General features: G+C 36.9%; 1 protein-coding gene across 3 annotated transcripts in view; it reads left to right on the forward strand.

Moving 5' to 3' along the window:
- The window catches only part of STK3 (serine/threonine kinase 3), a 310,488-nt gene that overhangs the window by 74,982 nt on the left and 210,390 nt on the right, over positions 1 to 25,116 (forward strand). For all 3 annotated transcript variants that reach the window (XM_049854459.1, XM_049854460.1, XM_049854461.1), the window contains 2 exons: positions 21,927 to 22,091; positions 22,744 to 22,911. In XM_049854459.1, the coding sequence (XP_049710416.1) occupies positions 21,927 to 22,091; positions 22,744 to 22,911 (333 nt within the window). The remainder of the gene's footprint in view (positions 1 to 21,926; positions 22,092 to 22,743; positions 22,912 to 25,116) is intronic.

Consider the following 25,116-nt stretch of genomic DNA (forward strand, 5'->3'; position numbering starts at 1 on the left):
GATATTTATGGGAGGAATATTTAAAGGTTTCCTTGTGAGGAAATTGAGTGGTAGCGAAAGTAAGCAATTGTTAAAAAATCATTTTATATTATTTGACATTAAATGCCATTTAACATCTCTAAAACATTCATGCATTTCAAGTATTGTATACTTCAAAGTAGAAATGCACAACTCTGTAAAATTGAAAGCTTTCTAAAGATAGATTATGTATTTGGTTAGAGGCTTCCAAAATGATCTTTACATAATTGTAAAGCTATGCCTTGACATATGGAAGGAATAGAACCTACGTCTTAAATGTTTGTTGTATACTTGGAAACGTTTTTAAAAAACTCCTAGGATTATTCTCTCCATTTAGGTCTATGTTTTGATTTGACCACTTATTTTAATTCATCCTGTTGTTAGGTGCCATGGAGTCAGTTCCAGCTCATAGCAACCCCATGTACGACGGAATGAAACACTGCCTGGTCTTGCGTCATCCTCAAAATGGTTGCTTTATTTGAGCCCATTGTTGAAGCCACTCTGTCAGTCTATCTCATCAAGGGTCTTCCTCCTTTCACTGACCCTCTACTTTACCAAGCATGATGTCTTTTTCCAGGGACTGATACCTCCTGATAATGTGTCCCAAGTACATGGGGTGAAGTCTTGCCATCCTTTCTTCCAAGGGACACTCTGGCTGTACCTTTTTCAAATCAGACTTGTTTGTTAGCCTAGCAGTCCGTGGTATGTTCAATATTCTTTGTGAACACTTTGACTAAAATGCGTCAGTTATTCTTCGGTTTCCCTTAGTCACTGTCCAGCTGTCACATGCATATGAGGCAGTTGAAAATACCGTGGCTTGGGTCAGGTGCACCTTAGCCCTCAAAGTGACACCTTTGCTTTTTAACACTTGAAAGAGGTCTTATGCAGCAGGTTTGCTCAAGGCAATATGTCATTTGATTTCTTGATTGCTGCTTCCATGGGTGTTGATTATGGATCCAAGTAAAATGAAATCCTTGACAACTTCAGCTTTTTCTCCATTTATCATAATGTTGCTTATTGGTCCAGTTGTGAGGATTTTTGTTGTCTTTTTATTGAGGGGTAATCCATACTGAAGGCTGTAGTCTTCGATTTTCATCAGTAAGTGCTTCAAGTACTCTTCACTTTCAGCAAGCAAGGTTGTGTCATCTGCATGTCACAGGGTGTTAATGAGTCTTCCTCCAATCCTGATGCTGCATTCTTCTTCATATAGTCCAGTTTCTGAGATTATTTGTGCAGCATACGGATTGAATAACTATGGTGAAAGGATGTAACCCTGACAGGGACCTATCCTGCTTTTACAGCATGCACTATTCCCTTGTTGTGTTTGAACACCGCCTCTTGTTCTGTGTATAGGTTCTGCACGAGCACAATTAAGTGTTCTGGCATTCCCATTCTTTGCAGTGTTATCCGTAGTTTGTTATGATCCACGCAGTCGAATGCCTTTGCATAGTCAATAAAACACAGGTAAACATCTTACCGATATTCTCTGCTTTCAGCCAAGATAGATCTGACATTGGCGGTGATATCCCCATTCCACGTCCTCTTCTGAATCTGGCTTGAATTTTTGGCAGTTTTCCTGTTGATGGACTGCTGCAACCGTTTTTGAAATATCTTCAGCAGAACTTTACTTGCATGTGATATTGATGATATTGTTCGAAAATTTCCCCATTCTGTTGGATCACCTTTATTTGAAATGGGCATTAATATGTATCTCTTCTAGTCAGTTGGCCAGGTAGCTGTCTTCTAAATTCCGTGACATAGATGAATGACTGCTTTCAGCATTGCATCCACTTGTTGAAACATCTCAGTTGGTGTTTTGTCAATTCTGTGAGCCTCATTTTTCACCAATGCCTTCAGCACAGCATGGGCTTCTTCCTTCAGTACCATTGGTTCTTCACTGTATGTTACCTCCTGAAATGGTTGAATGTCAACCAGATCTTTTTGGTACAGTGACTTTGGGTATTCCTTCTGTCTTCTTTTGATGCTTCTTGTGTCATTCAGTATTTGCCCACAGAATCCTTCAGTATTGCAACTCAGGGCCTCAGTTTTTTCTTTAGTTCTTTCAGCTGGAGAAATGCCAAACATGTTCTTTCCTTTTGATTTTCTAACTCTAGGTCTTTTCTCATTTAATAATAAGACTTTGTCTTCTCGAGCCGCCCTTTGAAATCTTCTGTTCAGCTCTTTTACTTCATCATTGCATTCATTGGCTTTAGTTACTCTACGTTCAAAAGCAAGTTTCAAAGTTTCTGCTGATAACCATTTTGGTCTTTTCTTTCTTATGACGTTTTGTTTATGTATAACGTCCTTGCTGTCGTTGCACAACTTGTCTGGTCTTCTGTCATTAGTGTTCAGTGCTTCAAATATATTCTTGAAATGGTCTCTAAATTCAGGTGGAACATAGCCCAAGGTCCTACTTTGGCTCTCTTGGACTTGTTTCAATGTTTTTTCAAGATTCCTCTTGAACTCGCATATGAGCAATTGATGATCTATTCTGCATTCGGCCCCTGGCCATGTTCTCACTGATGATACTGAGCTTCTCTCTTTCCATAGCTGTAGTCAGTTTGATTCAACTAGTATAGTAAAATAGCACTATGGATTTTAGTTTTGGCTCTTCAGTGGTTTTATGATCTGGAGCAAATCTTTGAATTGATAAGGACTCTGGTTTTCTCATATGTAAAATAATAAGTAACATCTGTATAGTGCTTTATATTTTGGCAGTTTATTTAGATGTCAGTTTAATGGGAAGGTTGAACACGCATTTATTTATTTAGGCCCTGTGCTTTGCACTAGAGATACCAGTATCTCTAAGACATGTTGCTGTTGAAGTGTTTGCACTTTAGAGGAGGTAATGGGCTTCTAAAAAACTAAATTCAGTTCTGTAAAGATGTAGAGTTCTTTAGGAGCAAAAAAGAAGAACTTAGCCTAATGCAGAAGTTCAGAGAAAGCTTAATAGAAGACAAAACCCTTTAGCAGATCCTTGAGAGGGTAGAAGTCATCTATGATTAAAATGTAAGCACCTTGAGGGCAAGACTTTTGTCAGTTTTGTTCACTGTTTTATCTTCAGCTCCAAGGACAGTGCCTGGCATATGGAAGCTTAATAAATGTTTGTTGAAGGAACGAATGAATAAGTGAATGTGTCAAAGAAAAGAGGAGCAAAGGAGATGTTGGGAGAGGAAATGGTGATACACTAAATTTATGATTCTGTCTCTAAAGGTCTAATGTCACGACCTCTAGTTCACTTAAGGGGAAATGCTCCCGGCATCTGGTGGAAATGGATTTACTTTTCTGATAATCAACTGCTCAGAATCATTGTCACATTTTAGTTTGGTGGGTCTATGGTAGGATCATGATGTTGTTGTACAATTTCTTGGAGTTTTTCCTATTTTATTATCACGTTGAGAAAAGCATCTTACTCCATCTTTATCGTTTTGCTAATGTCTTGCAGTTTTTCAGTTTCCTGAAATTTCAGCCATTCTTCTTTGAGAGCACATTCTTTGGATCTTCCTGATTTTTTGTCTAATTTGGACTCATTGCTTTTTAGGTCTGCTAGCTGCGTCTTTGACATTTCTTTTCACTGGACTCCTCCTGGCTTAGTGCCACCATTTTCTAGTGTACTTCCTATTTTCTTGTATTGTATACTCCCTAAACTATCTTCCTTATGATGCAAGATTAAGAGGTCAACTGTTTAAGTCCTTGCATACCTGGAAATTTCTTTGTTTTCACACTTGGTTGATAATTAGCATGTGTAGAATTTTACTTTGAAAACGAGTTTCAGAGATTTGAGAGCTTTGCTACATTATCTCCTAGCATCCAGTACTGCTAGTGTTATGTCTAATGTTCCTCAGTCTTATTTCGTTTTAGCCCCTCCCGCCAAGAAGGTTTTAGACTTTTCTCTTTATGCTCATGGTTTACATGGATGTTCTGAGGTATGTCTTTATTAGTTATGCTCAGCAGTTAGCAGTTCTTAAAAGTATAAATGTTTGTGTCTTTTCAACTCTGAAAAATTTCTTCTCCCATTTCTTTGCTAATTTCTCCTCTTTTTTTTAACTGGATGGTTGGACTTCCTGAGTTTATCTGTACTTTCTTTTTTTTTTACTCCTAGATTTTCTCTTTGGCTTTTTGCCTTTAAAAACTAAAAAAAAAAAAAAATTTGAGGGGGGGTAGGGGGTTTGTTCACTATGTTTTTCAGCCCTTCCAACTGAACTTTCTGTTTTAGCAGTCATATTTTAATTTTCAAGAACTTCCTTTTTTGATCCTTTTTCATAGCATTTTAATGCTGATATATAGATGCAAAAGCTTTTCACATCACTCTGGGAATATGTATATTTTAAAAAGTTATTTTTTTTCCTGAATCATGTCTCTTTCCTCTGGAGTTATTGTTTCACTTGTTTTATTTATCCTGGTCTTGCCCATGGCAGGGAGGCTAACTAGCTCTCACTGGAAGTGTCGGGACTGTGCTTTTTGACTGGGAGGTACAATGTTTGAGTGAATGGGCTAGAAGCTGGCTTTTAGAGGGAAGGGTCGGCAGGGGCAATTTAATTTCTTTAAGGAAGAGCCATCCCCCCTGCCCCCCTTGCTTTAGGGACAGATGCCAGAGTGCATGTAATACGCACGTACGGAGATGGAGTAGAGGCCGAGTGGGGATGCGGAGCCAACTGCTGTTCCGTATTCTTCTTTTCAGCCTCTGTGGAAAAGCTCACCACCTTTTTCATCCCCCTTCTCACTCCTGTAGGGTTGCTGTGAGTCGGAGTCAACTTGATGGCAGCGGTTTGGTTTGGTTCTCACTCCTGCCTTCCCTACCCAGTGTTGCTGCTCTGGGATTCTGCTTGGTGGAGTCACTCCTTTTGTTGCAGACCCCTTCTTTGCCTACTCTTGGCTGTGGTTCTGTGCATAAGAAATGATTCCGAATTATCATACTCTGAAGTGATGATGCTTTTAACTATTAATTTTATAGGGTTTCAGGGGGAGAGACAAAGAATTAAATTAACTACAAATTCAGGTTAGTTCTTGAATCTGAATCAGTGGTAGTTTTCCTTTCCCCTATTTTTCTGGTTTTTGTTTTTAAATTTTTATTGTGGTGAAATATGTATAACAAAACATTTGCCACTTCAATCATTTTTATGTGTACATTTCGGTGACGATAACTACATTCACCATGTTTTGCAACCATCACTGCTAATCCATTTCAAAAGTTTTTTATCACCTCTAACAGAAGCTCAGTACCCCTTCAGCACTAGTCTCCATTTCCCTCTCCCACCTGCCCTTGGTAACCACTAATAAACTTTGGTTTCTGTGCGTTTTCTTCTTCTGGATATTTCATAGAATTGGAATCCTATAATCTTTGTCCTTTTGTGTCTGACTTATTTCACTCAGCATAATGTTTTCACGGTTCATTTATGTCATAACAGGTGTCAGGGCTTTATTTCGCTTTATGACTGAATAATACTGCATTGTGTGTCTATACTGCATTTTATATATCCATTCATCTGTTGATAGACATTTGAATTGTTTCCATCTTTGGCTAATGTGAAAAATGCAATAAACATTGGTGTACAAGTATCTGTTTGAGTCTCTGTTTTCAGTTCTTTTGGGTATATACCTTAGAGTAGAATTGCTGGGTCATGAGGTAATTATGGAAACCTTGGTTGTGTAGTGGTTAAGAGCTGCCACTGCTAACCAAAAGATCAGCAGTTCAGATCCACTAGGCGATCCTTGTAAACCATGTGGGCACTTCTACTCTGTCCTATAGGGTAGCTGTGAGTCAGAATTGACTTGATGGCAGTGGGTTTTTTTTGGGTTAATGTCATTATGTTTAACCATTTTAGGATCCTCTGCATTGTTTTCCACAGAAGCTGCACCATTTTACACTCCCACTTGCAATGGATTAAAAAATAAACACCCAGTGCAATGGATTAGGATCCCAGTTTCTGCATTTCCTTACCCACACTTGTTATTTTCCATTTTTCTGATAATAGCTATCCTGTTATATTGATGTACTCCTCCCCCCGGAAAAAAAAACCTGTTGCTGTTGAGTTCATTGCAAATCATGGTGACCCCCTGTTATAGAGTAGAACTGCTCTATAGGGTTTTCTTCACTGTAATCTTTACAAAAGCAGATCACCAGGCCTTTCTTCCACAGTGCCAGCAGATGGGTTTGAACCACCAACCGTTAGGTTAGTAGCCGAGAGCAAATCGTTTGTGCCAACCAGGGACGTTTGGTGCCCAAAAGTCGTTAGTTTTGATGAAGTGCAGTTCATCTGTATTATCTTTTGTTGCTTGTGCTTTTGGTGTCATATCTAAGAATCCATTGTTGCAAACTAGGTGCCAAAACATTATTCCTATGTCTTGTTCTGAGAATTTTATGGTTTTAGTTCTTGCATTTAAGTCTTTGATGCATTTTGAGTTAATTTTTGTATGTAGTGTGAGATATGGACCCGACTTTATTCTTTGGCATGTGGAGAGCCAATTGTCCCAGCACCGTTTGTTGAAGTGACTATTCTTTCCCCATTGCATAGACTTGACACCCTTGTTGAAAATCAGTTGGCCATAGATATATGGGTTTATTCTCGACTCTTAATTAATTTTGCTAGTCTCTATGCTTATTATTATACCAGTACAAAACAGTTTTGATTACTGGTAGCTTTTGAGTATGTTTTGAAATTGTGAGGTGGGATCCTCCTACTTTGTTCTTAATATTCAAGATTGCTTTGGCTATTTGGGCTTCATTGCAGTCCCCTTCATTCTTCATGTGTACTAAATGTACTTTCATATTCTTAGGGGTTTAGATTAGTACAACTACTTTCAGGAGTAATTTCATAATCTATTTATAAAGTTGAATATGTATGCGTCCTGTCATCCATCTGGCAATATTCCTCCTATATCTGTAAAAAAAAAAAAAAAATCTAACAGAATTTTATAATGAGCTGTGTACAAGAAATGCTCCTAGTAACATTGTCGTCACAAGTGAAAATTAGAAGCAGTTCTAAATACTGATCAGCACTAGTCCCTGGACTAAAGGGATAGCTATGTTTCTTTCAGTCCCCATAGTTTTGTACCTCTGACGAACTCAAGTTCTGAGAGCAGTGTTTTGGCTGAAGCTTGTTGGAGTGCCTAGTACCCAGTTGTACAAATAAGAATTACATGAAAATACCAAAGAGATGATGTGTTTTAAACTGGTATAAACTTTTGGTTTGATACATAAGAAAAATTTTTCGGATCTACCTTTACCAGAATAAGATATATTTCTTTGATATTGGGTGGGGATGAAGAGCACAAAATAATGGAAAGGAAATTCCAGACTGAAGAGAGCAACTTCAAAGTGGTGTGTTTGTATTTTCCGAAAGGTTAGCGGTGGACTCGTGATTTTATATGGGAAATAATTGAAAAAGTTGAGTTCGCTTTAGGTGCCATTTCTTTAGAAGTATAAGGACACATTAAGAACATTCTGCTTGGTAAATTTTCACTGATCGTTGGCACTTGAACGGTGATTCTCAGCTCCAATGACAGACATATTTGGTAGATATTATAATAAGCACGTTACATGTATTGTTGCATTTAATCCTTAGGGGAAGAGTAAAGAACCTTTGAGGAAAGAGCTACTACTGTCTCCATTTTCTAGATGAGAAACTGAATGAGAGAGAGATAAAGCAGATTATGGGGAAGGGAAGGGTTGAAAATTATAACTGCTAGAATTGAACCATAGTGGTTAAGAGCACAAAATCTGGAGCTGAACTGCCTGGATTTGAATTCTGGTCTTTTACATTCTAGGTGTGTGAACTTGAGCAAGTTTCTTAACTTCTCTGTAACTCAGTTTCCTCATCTATTTAATCGGATAAGACTACCCTACTGATTATTTGCATGTATGTAAAGTGCTAGGAAGAGCACCAGGCACATAAAAAGCCGCATGTGTGTTTGCTGTAGTCATTGTCATCATCATCCTGTCATCTCACCTATACAGGTATTAGGATTACTGGTGGTAATGTTTTTGCGTTGTGAGCATTATCTCTCAGCTGTGTTTGTCTAGAACAATAAAGAGGACTGTGGAACCAAGGACAGAATCCCCATTCATTATTGATATTTTCACTTATCTTTGCTAATAAAGTAGGTATACACTCCGTAAGATAGAATTTACATTTTAGGTACAGGCAGTTCCTTTGATTGAATTAGGCAGTGGCTATTCAAAATATACTAGATGATTTTATCTTCATGCCCTTAGAATTAATGCCTGGCAAATGATAGTTTTTATGATAATGTTTTTGTTATATTTAAAAAATATATTTTGCCCTGGTGTTACATGCTTCTTCAAGCGGATATATATATATTTTTTTTCTTGGTTGTTGTTAGGTGCTGTTGAGTCAATTCTGACTTACAGCAACCCTGTGTACAACAGAATGAAACACTGGTCCTTAACCACCCTCACAGCAGTTGCTGTGTTTGAGCCCAATGTTACAGCCACTGTGTCAGTCCATCTCATTGAGGGCCTTCCTCTTTTTCGTTGACCCTCGACTTTGCCAAGCATGATGTCCTTCTAAAGGATTAGGCATACCAGTTTCTTATTTAAGATTTATTTGGAGCTTAAAAGTTTGATATTATTTTATTCTTCATAATAGGCACCTTTTTGATATGTGTAGATTCCTATTCCATAAAGTGCCTTTTGGGGTTTATATTTGCCTTTGTGTTATTGGACTAATTCATTTCTGATTTTCCCAGTCACTTTGTTGCATGTTTCCCCTTTGTGTAATAGATACTAGTTCATACCGGATTTACAACTCCATATATATTGAGAGCTTTTCTGATCTCTTTTTCAGGAATCTTTTAATGTGGGAAAGGATTTTAAATGTCTGCCCACTGACCATTTTCACAGTAGAGTATCAGCTCTCTTTCTGTGCAGATCAAGGGATAAGCAGCTTGTATAGATGTATATTTACATATGGTGTAAGTAGTGAAAGCTTTCATTTTAAATCACTAGTTGTGGGATTTTGTGATAGATTATTACTCTTTTTTTTTTTCCTGCCAGACATGTGCAATCCAGATTTCATGAAAGAAACCTCTCTCTGCCCTTTTGTATATAAAAATGGTTGAAATATTCTAGTTTTGTTTCCTAATGTATGTGCTCTATATTGAACAGAAAGTTTGTGTGTTTTTTGGGAGGAATCCCATAAATTTTTTATTGTTTAAAATCTTGGATATATTGTACTTTCAACCCTCCTTTTTGATGTAGGTGGAATGAGTTACTGCGCTGTTTTTCCCAGAGAGTGTGTCCCTTTTTTGGAATACCTGAGAGCCCCGTTAAATGTTAGTGTTGTTTTTCCCAAGAGAGAAAGGGCCGTATTTAGGTTGTAAAGAAGTTGGGATATGATACTTGGTAGATGTTCAGAGTAAGTCTTACATGTAAGTTTAAGTATTTCGTTTGAGATATAACTGTTTCAGAGTTTGCTACTTATTTCTCAAGTTTCTCTAAACCATTGATTTTCCATAAGCGGTTTTGATCACCCTTGTGTTTACAAACTAATGGAGATGGAAACATCTGTAAAATGATAAATCTAAGGACAATATTAATGCAGTCTGAAACAAACATTAACTATGGGGTGGTGGTACTAGGAAAATGAAGCAAAAAAGGAGACTTTTTTTAAAAGTGCACAGCCTCCTTTTAAAAGACATATTTATTCGACTTTCCCTGTTCCTATTCATTTTATCCCTTTTGTTTGGGGGTGCAGAAAAGAGAAATGAACTTTAGAGATCTCATGCTGTTATATGTATGGAATAACCTCTAGCCTTTCTAGAGTTGGCCAGTGGTTTGTGCTGGATACATAACCTCTTTCCCAGTAGCTTCCCCTCTCTTTGGTATCAACTTCAAGTTTAATGCATCAGTTTCAACTCTTGGTTATCAGTTACAGAAATTCATTCTTAGCTGACTTAAGCTAGAAAGGGAATTTATTTGCTAACTGAAAAGTTTTTGCAGAGCTAATTTTATGTATGGCTTGATTCAAGGTGAAAGGTATTACTTGAATTCAATTCTTTGTTAGATTCCTCTGTATTGATTTCCCTTTCACACAGACTCTCCCCTTATAGTTACAAGATGGCTACCAGCAGCTCCCTGGGCTATACCATTTCTAGTCGAAATCCAGTAGAAAAGAGTGATAGTCTGGCTAGAGTCTTGTGCCTCTTTGCTTCTGACTGGGTCATGTGCCTGTCTCTGAACACATGATTGTGGCCATTGGGATGTGATGTCATGTTTGGCTTGGACCTAGGTCACGTGTTCCAGCCCTGATCTAGGATGGAGTTGACTACTGAAAATCTGAGAATGAGGAAGTAGTGGTTTCCTAGAGGGAAACCAGAGTGTGTTAAACCAAAGAAGGGTTAATGGATACTAGATGGCAAAAATAACAGATGCCTCTATATATTTACCAAATCTAAAAACAAAACAAAACACATCAGGAATGAAAAAAACCTCTAAAACAGCTCCCAAAATGAATGTTCCACTTTGGAAGAGGTGTCTGGTGACATTGGGAGTCAAAGTTGTTGGGTCCCCAAATCTTTCTATTTTCTGTCACAGTGAGAGAGTTTAGATGAGGTCCACGTTTCTCAAGGATTTTATTCCTGCCATGTCGGTAGTAAATGTTTGCTGTAAGAATTCTCATGGAAAGTCTACCCACTGAGACTAAAGACTGCTGTTTTCCTTTAGACTAGAGTGGCTTGACCCTGGTGTTAGTTTTGATGTCCTTGGCCCCTTCTCTTTCAAGGATTTTCTTGCCCTGAGCAGGTGCTGCTATTCACTGCTGTACTAAAATGTTAGGAGAATGAGTTCTTTTGTGTAGAAAGTGATACTTCTTGCTTCTTATTTGGTGTCTCCCATGGGGTAGGATTGAATTCTCAGTGTCCTTCACACTTGCTTCTTAAACTTTCAAGCTGCAGCATTAATATGATCATGCATTTTAGAATTCTCATAGTAATCACGCGCCACATCTTGATCTCTGATTAAACACATTATGCTTCATTACATCTTCCCTAAATATTTTGATTAGATTATAAACACTTTTCTTTATGATTTTTCCGCATTATAGTATTGTCCCCCTCAAAATGGACTTTCTCTTCTACCTTAACTAAGTAAATTAAGTTTACAAAGGTATTTCCTTGGCTTCCATTATTGGTAAGTTGCTGAGTCCTCACCTTAGTTGGTATTTTTCTTGGCATCTCTCCCAGTTCTGTTTCCTTTTCGTCAGTCAGGCCCACTTTCATATACTTTATTTTTATTTTGTACATTCCTCTCAGGGCAAACTGCCTGTCACATAATACTGCCTGCCCTCCCTGTCTGTCATAGTCTGACCCATAGCACATCCTAACCATGGGTATTTGTAGTGATGTGGTGTGGTGTAAGAACCCCTGAATGTGGGGCCAGAAGACCAAGGCTTCAGTTTCTTGTTGTTACTTATTAGCTCTGTGACCCTGGGTACATTGTGTAACTCCTTATACTTCAGATTCCTGATCCTAAAATGAGTCTAATATCATATTACTTGCCTTACCTACTTCAGTGTTTTATTCTGAGGAACAAAAAAGATGATGACTGTCAGAGCATTTTGTAAGCTATAAAGTTCTATAGAGTTGTAAGTTGCTATTTTATTACTGTTAAGGCAAAAAAGTAGCATTTAGTTTTAAATTAATGATTTAAGAATTTTATGATATTTGTTGAAATAATTAATGGATACTCTGTAGTATTAGAAAAAAATATTAAGAGCTCATTATGTCTTATTCAGTAACCAAACCCACTGCCGTTGAGTCAATTCCAACTCATAGTAACCCTATTGGACAGAGTAGAACTGCCCCATAGAGTTTCCAAGGAGCACCTTGTGGATTCGAACTGCTAACCTCTTGGTTAGCAGCAGTAGCACTTAACCACTACACCACCAGGGTTTCCTTATTCAGTAAAGTGTTTAATCTTAGGCAGTCAAGAATGTACAAGTTAATTTTCCAGAAAATGGAAATTTCACTTCGTGGGGGCTAATCTCTAATTTTAACAGTTTTAGATGGAGATCTTTTAAAATTGGATTGCATGATTCTCTGTACTTTTAACCAAAGTTTGTAAACACCCCCCCAACTTTTAATTACATAGATTAAGGGAAGAAAATAAAATAAAAGTAAAATTCCAAACAATAAAAAAGGGTGAAAAAGAGAATGTTATTGTCTCCATACCCACCCCTTAATTTTACTTCTGCAAGGTAATGTCAGTTAACAATTTTTTGTGGGTTCTTTCAGCACATGTGTATATATATCTTGTTTTATACAAGAGATTCTTACTATATTTTGTGTTCTATACTTTGCCTTTTTTTCTTTTTTTAACTACTGATATGTCTTCGAGATATTCCCCTACCAGTGCGTACAGCTCTTACGCTTCTATGACAAAACTTTTTTTTTCAGTACTTTGGATAAATTGAGTTCCAACTTTTCAATTTTTTTTGCTGTTATAAACAAAGCTGTAGGAAACCTTTGTACATGTGTATTGGCATACTTGTGTTGTTATGGTCATTGGATACAGTCCAAGAAATGGAATTACTGGATCAAAGGTCATATTCATTTTTAATAATCTTTATTTTGTGGGGGGAAGGCAGTGGGAGGGTGCTACCTAAGCCATATGTGATTTTTTATTGCTAAGACAATTTCAGTTGTGGAAAAAGACTGTAAATAGGCTCCAGGACCTTTGTTGTTGTTAGTTGCCATCAAGTTGACTCCGACTCACGGTGACCTATGTATAACAGGTCGAAACATTGCCTAGTCTGAGTCTACCTCAATTGTGAAAGAGGTATGGATTTTGCCTTTTTCCTTCACTGTATGCTCTGACTCTTCTTCATCCTCTCTAATTTTGTGTAGTTTCACTCAGTGTTCTTTGTTAATTCTACCACAGACATTTCCCTTGGGATTTTAAGCAAGGTTCTATGCCTGTTAAATAGTCCTGGTGGCACAACCGTTAAGCGCTCTGCTGCTGAGTGAAAAGTTGGTGGTTCTGACCCACCCAGTGGCTCTGCAGGAGGAAGACCTGACAATCTGTTTCTGTAAAGATTACAGCCTAGAAAACCCTATGAGCCAATTCTGCTCTGTCACATGAGGCTTCTGTGAGTCGAAGTCAGCTTAGTGGCACCCAACAACCACCACATATACTTGCTAGTTACTACTACTACTATTTTAAATTATTTTGTTGTCATATTATATGCGTTAGTTTTCCTACTTCTGGTCTAGCTCAGTGCTGTCAGAGTTTTTCTAAAAGTTCAGATATGATCATGTCATCTTTCAACTTATAATTTTGTAGGTGCGTGAAATCTACCTTTCCAATCTCATTTTGCTCTATTTTTTCATATACATTACACTCAAACATAAACAACCATTCACTAGTACTGGGCTTCATGTATTTGGATGCTTCAATGCCTTTGCGCATGCTTAGTAGTTCCTTCCTTCTTTGGTCACCTGATAAACCTTGTTCATCCTTTGAGAGTCAGCTCAAAAGTTATCTCTTCTATGAAGCCTTCCGTGAGTGGAAAGAATGGTGAGGTGATTGTTGAGGCAGGCAGGATCTACATCAGTCAAGGCACTGAAATTATATTAGATGGCTTGAATTTTATTTTAAGAGCCTTGGCTCTGATATTTAATCAACTTTGGGAACTGCTGTCCTGGAGTGTTCCTGTGGCTAATCCTGTTGTTGCAGGTATTGATTGGTATTCTAATTATTTGTTTCTGTGCCTTTCCTTTGCCACTAAATTCTGAGCATTATGAAGGCAGGGACTGTTTACCAGGCTCTCAGTAAACACTTGTCAGTGTCTTCCTTCTATGGTTGTTTTGAATATTAAATGATATCTGAAGAGTGGCTGGCATAGTGTTGTTATTAGTTGCTGTCAAGTCGATTTTAGCTCATGGTGAACGCATGTTTGCTGAGTAGAACTGTTCCTTAGGGTTTTCAAGGCTGTGACCTATCAGAAATAGATCACCAGGCCTCTTCTGAGGTGTCTCTGGGCAGGTTTGAACTGCTGACCTTTAGGCTAGTAGTTGAGCACTTAACCATTTGCACCACCCAGGTGCCTCAATAAATGTAAGCTGTTGTTATCGTTATCACTGGATAGATAAATCCTGACTTGGGGACTATAGGGTGATATCTTGAAAAAGGTAGGATTTGCTCCAGGCCTTAAAAGATTGTGTAGGAATCGGTGAGCTTTGGTCAAATGGCTTTCAAGACCTTACGCAAAGTCACCGTGAAAGTTGAAACTTAAAATGTTATAATAAAAAATATATAGTTATCTGTCTGTGGCACTTAAGAGGGGAAACTGTCTCTTTTTTTATATATCATTAAAATCTAATAGATACTAAATGCAGGATTGTATGTATTTTTATCTGCATTAATTATTATGTCAAAAAGGTGGGGCTTTGCTGAGACTGTCAAAGATTCATCTTTAGAAATTAAATTTCTTAATTTTATATGAACTTAGAAAAACCTCATTCGAATTCATTTTTAATGACATAAAAACATTGAAGCAATATGTGTATTCTAAAAGTTTGTGCATGTGCCCTTGAGACAAGTTCGTGGGTGTATTTTTATCAAAACCATATACACAGTGACATATTAAATGTATCATATTATTATACTAATCATATGACTCTAGAAACAAAAGTAACCAGAGGACTAAAGCCTATCAAAACCATCTTTTTGTTTTTGTACAATGAAATTCTTTTTAAATTTGCCAGTGAATTCATACCAGTATTGAAACCAGATGTAGACTTCCGTCTTTTAATGTATTAGCTCAGCTATAAATGTCTTGTTTCCATCCCTGATTGCTGAGTATTTCATTCATGGTTTATTCTGTCTCCTGCCCTCCTCCTTTTTTTTTTTTTTTTAAAGATTATAAAATGTGATCCAAATGATTTTAAAATGACATTGCCATATTTACATAGTGACAGAAATGAAATTAAATCTGTAATGCATTGAAGATAACCTAATTAAATCCACAAATAAAATACTCTTGATAAAAATTTTCATTTGAAGGGATTCTTGACAAATACCACTAAAGAAATGTTGGCTTGTAGTTTGAGAATGGATCTAAGAGTTTGTCATCTTAGAACTTAAGTCTTACATTGCTTCCTTCTGTATGAAGCAAATTCTCTCTTTCTGTATTTTTTCCCCCATTTCCAATATAAGCTGAACTATTTTGGAAAAAAAAAAATTTTTTTTTTTTTATTTTGAAAGAGTTGGGTTAAGAGCTTATCTGAACTGTTGAAAAGTCTTAATTATAAAATTACTTTACATTTTACATAGTAATGGAAGGAAGTGGTGCTGTTGCCAAATAAAGATCTAGCTGCTTTTGGTAATCAGATATATTTATATGTAAACTCAATTTGTTAAAATGTTAAAGGATTATTTGAAAACAAAACTCCATCAATCTAGGAAAATGGGTTTTAAAAATTTTTTAATAATAAAATGTCAAAATGTGTCTAAAGGACTTGGAATAAACATGGTGTAAAAAAAAAAAAATTTTTTTTTTTAAACATCTAGATCAGAGCCTGCTATAGTGTCCACTAAGTAAATATACAGCTCCTAATTCCGTCCACTCTTTCCTCTCTGTAATATGTGTAGTTACTGAAATCTAGATATAGATGTATGCTCTTGTCCAGTGTTCATTTGATACCATTGATATTTAAGAGACCAGGTGAATATTTATTCCTCCAAATTTGCTAATATTTTTCTGCATTTTGCTACAGAGCTGAAATTGGCCCATCACTTTTTAGCACTTCCCTCATTCTGATGGAAAAAGGGGAATTGGACCTTACTTGGTTTCCCAGTTCCATTTTAGAACTATTACATTTATATTCTTCAGTTAATTATATGAGTTACTTGATTGATAATCTTTCCCTTCTCTGACTGATCAGCTGTTTTTCTTATTCAAAGCCTAATTTTGATGCTGTTTCCTCTTTTCCTTTCCTAATTAATTGCTGTTCCTTGTGTTTTCATTTCACGTGAAAGTGCTTTTTACAATCGTTTGTAAGTCTGTCTTTCATGCTAGATTAGAACCCCATTACGTTAGGTTAGAAATTCTCTTATTTGACATAGAGCAGGTGCTGGATAAATGTTTTCTTCATGGGTGACTGTTACCTAGGACTTTTTGGAAAATACTTGTGTATTCTTAGATCACTTTTACACTTGGCTTACATTGTTCTTGTCTGCCACACTCGTGCTGTCATCCTGAGCAAACAGTGTGACCCATATGGGATATTTTTATCATTGGTACCTCATTGTTTTAATTAGCTTTTCTTTGATAATTAATACAGTTTAACATTTTCCACATTTGGTAACCCAGCTCTATTTTCAGTTTTATGGTGTATTTTTTTGTTGAGGTTTTACTGTTTTCCTGAAGGATTTATGTGAGCTCTTTGTGTTGTAAATACTTTTATACAATAAATACTGTACTGTATTTGATATAAATATTTTTGTAAGTTTTCTAAGTCTGTGATTTTTATGTAGACAAAACTAATTGTTGTTGTTGTCAGTTGCTGTTGAGTCTGCCCCTGGCTCATGATGACTGTGTGCCCAGTGGGATCAGACCATTGCGACCGCTAGGGTTTTCATTGGCTGATTTTTGGAATTGCCTAGATCCAGGAGCAGTATTCTTGACTTCATCATAATTGAAGTTAAAAGGCTTAAAATGCAGATAAATGCATTTAGGCGTCAATGTACAGATGGGTTGTTAAAATAATACTGTACTACATTAATTTCTGATTAAGATCTATCCATGTTCTGGTAAGAAAAATTGTATATTGTATATAAATATATATATATTTTTTAATGACAGCTTTTTTTTTTTTTAATTGTGTTTTTGGTGAAAGTTTACAGGGCAAACTCGTTTCGCATTAAACAATACACAAGTTGTTTTGTGACATTGTTTGCCAAGCCCACAAGTGTGTCAACACTTTCCAATTCTCTACTCTGGGTTCCCTGTTTCCATTCGTCCAGTTTTCGTGTCCCTTCCTGTCTTCTCATCCTTGTTTTCGGGCTGGTGTGCCCATTTAGTCCTCTATACATGACTGAACTACAAAGCATAGTCCTCATGTGTGTTATTGTTTGCCCCGTAGACCTGTACAATCTTTGGCTAAAGGGTAAACCTCAGGAGTAACTTCAGTACTGAGTTAAAATGGTGTCTGGGGGCCATGGTCTTGGAGTTTTTCCAGTCTCTATCAGACCAGCAAATCTGGTCTTCTTTTTGTGAAGTTGAATTTTGCTCTACATTTTTCTTCCGCTCTGTCTGGGACCCTTTATTGTGATCCCTGTCAGAGAAGTCGGTTGTGGTAGCCAGGCATCATCTAGTTGTTCTGAGCTCAGGTGGTGGAAGCTGTGGTAGTTGTGATCCATTAGTCCTTTAGACTAATCTTTTCCTTGTGTCTTTGGTTTTCTTCATTCTCTTTTGCCCAAACCAGGGTGGGACCAGTAGATGTGTCTTAGATGGTCGCTCGCAGGCTTTTAAGACTGCAGATGCTACTTGCTGCAGCTGGATGTAGAACATTTTCTTTATAAACTATATTATGCCAGTTGAGCTAGATGTCCCCGAGACCATGGTCCCCAGCCTTCAGCCCAGTAACTCAGTCCCTCAGGGAGCTTGGATGTGTTTTTGACGCTTCTGTGACTTTGCCTTGATAAAGTTGGGCTGACTTTTTTGATTAGGGGACAATATAAAGTGAATAAGAAGGCATTGGCCCCTTGAGGTAGGGGTAGGAGTTTACTATCAAAGGGAGAAACATGATGAAAGAAGGGCTTTATAAACTTTACACATTCGCTTCATACTTGCCCTCTCCAGCTTTAGGGTTCGGGGACAAACACAAGCTATCACTTGAGGTATTCTTCTTGTATAAGCTTTGTGAGGACCTGGGCTATCAGATGGAGCCCTGGTGGCACAGTGGTAAAGAGCTCTGCTGCTAACCAAAAGGTCGTTCAATTCGAATCCACCAGCTGCTCTTTGGAAACTCTGTAGGCCGGTTCTCCTCTGTCCTATAGGATTGCTAAGAGTTGGAATCGACTCCATGGCAACGGATTTGTTTTTTGGGGGGTGGGAGGAGGGAGCTGTCAGTTCCCTCACCACTGTACACCCAGCACCTTGCACAGAATCTGTACAGTAGAGCTAGTTAGTCAAGTTGAATGAATTAATAGATGGGTGCCCAAATTACTTTGAATTTATTTAGTTGCTAAGTAAAGGCTATTTTCACATGACAATCTTTTGCTAATGTATTATAAAACCAAACCCACTGCTCGACTCATAGCAACCCTATAGGACAGAGTAGAACCGCGCCATAGGGTTTCCAAGGAGCAGCTGGTGGATTCGAACTGCTGACCTTTTGGTTAGCAGCCAAGGTCTTAACCAATCATAAAATTGGAATAAACCTTTGAAACCATCTAGCAAAGCCAGGCAGTACACAAATCAGTGTCATTTCAGTATCCCTGTAGACTTGTCCAGTGGCACATGCTTTACAGTGTTGAAATCAGACAGAGCCTGAGACCCTGAAATATAGTGCATCTATTTAATTCTGAACTTCTTTAGTAACCCCCCAAAAAAAGCTCTGAAATATAGAGTAGGAGTAGAGACAATAAATCAGAGAGTTAATGGAGGATTAGTGACTTACTGGTTGTAAATAGTGGGATGTTAAGAATGCAAAAACTGAAGTCTAGGTAATTTAAAAGGTCAGCATTGAGCTAATTAAACATGACAGAATTTTATGGAATGGTGCTGCTTTTGTAATACCACAAGTTCTTTATTTTTATGTAAGGAGTAGGAGGATAGAGAGGAGACAACCCAGGTATATCTGACAGTGCCACCACGGCAGTAGTGTAGTGTGGTGGCCCTAAACAACAACTATCTCTCTCTCTTCCACCTTGGCTGCAATCTACTAATTTAGAAAGATTGGGAACAGCAAATATATCTCCTTTCTTTTCATTTCTGCAAGTCTGTACCCATTTATTAATTATCGAGTGCTGTTAAAAAATAATCAAAACACAAAGAAATGAAAACATAGGGCTTATTTATTTATTCTGTATGCGTATAGGGAGACAATTCTGATTCAAAACAAATAGCTCAACATAGGCTAGTTACAGTGAAGCTTAGAAGAGAAGAGGAAGGAGAAAAATAGAAAATCAACCATTGGCTAACCTTAATGTGATTGAATTCTCTCCCCCACCTTACTGAGCTCAGCTGACATAGGTTACTAGGTAGTCTCTGGCCTGGGGGTGGGGGCGGAGAACCCATCATTTGTACAAATCTTTACGTGTACTCTGGGGGTTTTTGAAGTGATAAAAGGTACCTCATCTCTCAGGAAGCAAAGAATATTATCTGAAGTTACCCTTTTTTTTTGCATCAGATAAACTCTGAGTTTATGATTAACAAGTGTCTTTGTTACAGAGAGATTTACAAAGATTTAATCATTGTGTTAAACTAAGCCTCATTTTTCTTATTATTAATACTCCTTTCGGCTGGGAAAAAATTCTGCAAAGTAGTTTAGCAGTTCCTGGTGGAAAAAAAACAAGGTAATAGTTTTATGGAGTTTTTTTTTTTCGTCAGGCTTTTATTGTTAATTTTGGGCTTGTGGGTAAGAGAAACCCCTTGAAATCAAAGTAAGTGCTAACTATATGCCAGGGATGTGCCAGTGAACAAAACAAATATTCCTACTCTTGCAGGCCCTTTCTTAGTGTAGCACTGTTGTTGTTTTGTTTTAGGCCAGTTGATTCTGACTCATAGAGATCTTATAGGACAGAGTAGAACTGACTGATAGGGTCTCTGTTATCTTTAAGGGTGCAGATCATCAGGTCTTCTCCTGCAGAGCAGCTGGTGAGTTCGAACCACCGACTTTCAGTTAGCAGCTCTGCCAGGGCTCCTAGTGCAGCCAGCACTATCCAACAGAAATATATTATGAGCTACGTATGTGATTTTCAGTTTTCTAGTAGCCACATTTAAAAAGTATATTAAAAAAAAGGTGAAGTTAATTTTAATAATACATGTAACCCAGTATATAAAAAATGATATTTCAACATGTAACCAATATAAAACTTATTAATGAGATGTTTTTTATTATTTTTGTTTTTGGTTCTAAGTCTTGAACTTTGGAGTGTATTTTACATTTATAGCATATGTCAGTTTGGGCTAGCCATGTTTCAAGTGCTTAACAGCCATATGCAGTAAGTGGCCACTGTACTGGATAGCTTAGCCTTAGAGCATAGTGCTTGCTTTCTGTGTACTGTCAAGTAAGGCCATTTGGTCCAAGGTAGAGAGCAAGTTCCTTGAAGTACCAGAGTCTTCAAATAATCCATACTTCTTACCTGTAAAGCCTTACATGACTGTCACTTCCTTGTTATTTGGACTTCATGTAGAGCTAGTCTCCTGTCTTACTAAACTTTAGCCTGTTCATCTGGCTCAAATGTGGTAAAGCTTGTGTCTTAGTCGCCTAGTGCTGCTATAACAGAAACACCACAAGTGGATGGCTTTAACAAAGAGAAATTAATTCTCACATTCTTAGGAGGCTAGAAGTCTGTATTCAGGGTGCCACCTCCAGGGGAAGGCTCCCTTTCTCTATGGGTTCTGGGGGAAGGTCCTTGTCATCCATCTTCCTGCTAGGAGCTTCTCAGCACAGGAAGCCCCGGTCCAAAGGACACGCTCTTCTTCCAGCTCTTCTTTCTTGGTGGTATGAAGTCCCCATGCCTCTCTGCTTACTTCTCTTATACTTCTAAGGGGTTGGTTTAAGATATAATCTGATTTCGTAGATGGAGTCCTGCCTCATTAACTGCCACTAATCCCACCTCATTAACATCATGGAGGTAGGATTTACAACACATAGGAAAATCATGTCAGATGACAAAGTGATGGACAATCATACAATACTGGGAATCATGACCTAGCCACGTTGACACATTTTTGGGGCACACGATTCAATCCTTAACAGTTTGTTCTTTAGTTTTGTCAAATTATCATAAAATTATCTCTTCCTCTGTAGAATTTAAGGTCCACGAAAGCAAGGACACTGCCTGTGTTGCTCACTGCTGTATCCCCAGCACATAGTTGGTGCATGATAAGTATTTATTGAATGAGTAAGTGGCATTTGGGATCAGCCTGAGACCCTGAAATATAGTGCCTCTATTTAATTCTGAACTTCTGTAGTAAAGCTCTGAAATACAGAGTAAATGAGTAGAGAGTTACTGGAGGATTTGTTAGACTTATTGGTTATAAATAGTGGGATGTTAAGAATGTAAAAACTGAAGTCTAGATACATTGGTGTACAAGTATCTGTTTGTGTCCCTGCTTTCAATTCTTTTGGATATATACCTGGAAATAGAATTGCTAGGTAATATGATAATTCAAACTTTTTGAGGAACTACCACAGTGGCTGTACCGTTTTACATTCCCACAAACAGGGGATGAGGGTTCCAGTTTCTCTGTATCTTCTGCAGCACTTGTTATTTTTCCATTTTGAGGAGGGGGGATACTAACCATCTTAGTGAGCATGAAGTTGTATTTTATTTGCATTTTCCCAATGACTTATGAATGAATCAGAAGCGACTTGATGATTTTGGTTTTTGGTAATGACATACTGAGCATCTTTCATGTTCTTATTGGCCGTTTAGGTATATTTTTAGGAGAAATAACTATTCATGCCATTTGCTCATTATTTAAACATTGGTAATTTAGAAAAAGGAGAAATCTAATTATATTTTCATTAGTAAAACGTGTAATAAAAGTGTCCAAAAATGTTTAAGTTGGGGGGAGAGATCCTTGGTTATTTACCCTTTAGCATTTTCTTAGAGGTTTAATGGTCATTAGAAAAAGTACTTGTTACCAGTGTTCTTTTGTAAGAGTTTATCTAACATGGCATCACAATCTTGGTTTTTAAATATTACTTTACAGTTAACAGAAGATGAAATTGCAACAATTCTTAAATCTACACTGAAAGGACTAGAATATTTGCACTTTATGAGGAAAATACACAGAGATATAAAAGCTGGAAATATTCTCCTCAACACGGAAGGACATGCAAAATTGGCAGATTTTGGAGTGGCTGGTCAGTTAACAGTAAGTATAATAATTGTGCAAACACTTTTTGACTTATTTGCCCAGGTTTTATTGTGACTAAACTTTGATAACCTTTTTTGGGAAAGAAATGGATAACGTCTTTGTTCTTGTGGAGAAACAGCCATAATTTGAGTATTATTTATTAATTATTTTTAACTTAGACATTCATTCATATGCTTAAATCTTTTAAAAGGGAAACTTCATTGGTTAGTTTCTATAGCTGTTATGGTTACAGTACTATCTTTGATGACTTTAGTGAAGGTTGTGGAGATAAGTTAGCTGTAGACTCGGTTATTTCAGAATTTAAAATTCCTAAGTATGCCACGTCATAACTAGTTGAAGAAAACCCTGGTGGCATAGTGCTTAAGTGCTACGACTGCTAACCAAAAGGTTGGAAGTTCAAATCTACCAGGTGCTCCTTGGAAACCCTGCAGGGCAGTTTTACTCTGTTTTGTAGGGCCACTGTGAGTTGGAATTGACTCGACAGCCTCAGGGTTTTTTTTTTTTTTTTTTAAACTAGTTGAAATTTTAGGAAAATCATTAATTTCAGATATAATCTGTGGTATTTGAGGGTTTAACGTGTTCTGAAGAATATTTTGGCATGCAGACTTAGTGTCTTTGTAATAATCATGTCTGTGTAATGCTATTGCAGGATACAATGGCAAAACGCAATACTGTGATAGGAACTCCATTCTGGATGGCTCCTGAGGTAATACAAGAAATAGGCTATAACTGTGTGGCAGATATCTGGTCTCTTGGTATCACTTCTATAGAAATGGCTGAAGGAAAACCTCCTTATGCTGATATACACCCAATGAGGGTAAGAAAATCATAGTTTGTTAAAAATGATGTTATAAGTGTTAGAATTTTATAATGTAGTGTAACCAATATAAAGTAAGTTGAATAAATTCATTTGAATTTAGATTCTTTGCAAAAAGTAAAAAAATTGTGTCAAAGATCAATAACAATTAACTTCTCTTCCTTTCATATGCTTAATTGTGAGAAAAGAAGTGAAGGTTATATTTCTTTTTATAGTCATTGTTCTTCTCCCAAAACATACACCTGTAAATGTTTTTCCTTGCTTTTCAGTAGAGGAAAGGGTTGGTAAATCCTCTGTGTTCTTCAGTCCCTTTTTTTCTCAATGTGGCACTAGAGAAGTTGAAGGGAATCAGTTCTCACTTTTCTACCCACCCTGTGCATTCTACCTTTTCGTGTTTTTGTTTGCCCCTTTTATCTTTTCTTGGCTGTGGCTGATATTAAAAAATCCTGATTTCTAATGTTGCTGCTTACCTGTAAGGTAATTGGGCTTATTTCTTTAGTTAGTGCTTATCAAGATAATGGAATTATTTTTTTTTTTTGAATATTGGTATACATTTATATAAACTCCTTTTCTAGGATAATTTTTGAGTTTGAAGTATATATGTTTCATATTCATATAGAATTGCTTATGTTTTAGGGTTTGTGATGATACAATTTTTAGGTTTACCTAGTATGTGAATCTCAGTTGATAATAGGTAAGTACATTTATCTTTGTAAACGTATTGCCCTCTAGTGGCAATAGTCACCTCGAGAAGAAAAGACAGCAACAAAGGGAGAAGCAAATCTATGTGTGTGCCCAGAAGACAAGATGGTGGCAGGGCAACTAGAGAAATGTGTGAAATAATTCAATGGGAAGAAGAAGAAGGAATGCAATACTTTAGATTATCCGAAGAGGAATAAATTGGAATTATATCTGATATCACAGTGCTATTTTGGGTTGAATTTCAATAATATTGACAACAGTGTGCTATATTGTGGAAACCCTGGTGGCATAGTGGTTCAGTGCTGTGGCTGCTAACCAAGAGGTCGACAGTTTGAATCCGCCAGGCGCTCCTTGAAAACTGTATGGGGCAGCCCTGCTCTGTCCTGTAGAGTTGCCATGAGTCGGAGTTGACTCGACGGCAGTGGGTTTTGGTGCTATATTCAAAGTATTTAAAAATCTGTCTTACTGAGAAATTTGAAAGAGATTTTTTGATTAATTCAGTTTTATACAATATATATCATATTCCTTGTCCATATAAATTCTTGCTAAAGTGAAAAAAATATATAAATTGCTATTTATATGAAAATAACATGAAAACACAGTCAGCATACAATTAGCACAAATTCTCATTTCTCCTTTGACTATTAGTTATCTGTAGTACTTTTTGTTAGGATGTCCCTCAAACTAGTTGTATTTGTGTTTGAGTTAGTGAGCTTAACTAAATTATCCAGGGCATATTTAACTCTGATCTTACATTATTTAAGTTTTGCTTCCTCTTTATGTAAATCTTATTTTTTCAACCAAATAATTTAATATATTAAATTTAACCCTGTGCTAGTCTCTTTAACAGATAGCAGAGAATTATTAAAAAGAGCCCTCAACTTCAAGGATCTCAAAATCTCACTTGAGAGTTTGAGTTAACACATATGAAATAGTAAAAATATACACCTTCTCCTAATTTATTGACTGTCTCATTTTCCAACTTTTCACATTTATGGTAATAGTAAAAAATCTACTCTCTGACTGTTTTGGATATTAACGATGTGGGGTGGCAGTGATGAACACCTAAAAAAAAAAAAAAAAGGTACAAGGTGAGAATAATGCTGGCTTTCATGTTCAAGATTATGTGTCAACTTGGCTGGGTCATTATTCTCAGTTGTTTGGCAGTATGTAGTGATATAATTTGGCAATTATGTAATGGCAATTATGTTATCTTCTATTTTGTGATCTGATGTGATCATTCTCCATTTTTGCATAACAAATAAAATAGCTGCTCTTTTTCAAGGAACATCAAGTTTTACTTGAAAGAATAACTGACAGAAGCTATGGTTGTATCAGACTTGAGCAGTAGTTATGGTATGAGAAAGCTGGTAGGATAAGAAGCTGTGATCAGTGAGTGAAATATTGAAGTTATCTTTTTTTAATTAAAAAATTTTTTTTTACTTTTAACAACTTTGTGAGATAAATATTTTAATCTCTGTTTTAAAGGTAACAAAATGGGTA

This window comes from Elephas maximus, chromosome 15 (assembly GCF_024166365.1).
Source record: "Elephas maximus indicus isolate mEleMax1 chromosome 15, mEleMax1 primary haplotype, whole genome shotgun sequence".
Classification (NCBI taxonomy): Eukaryota; Metazoa; Chordata; class Mammalia; order Proboscidea; family Elephantidae; genus Elephas; species Elephas maximus.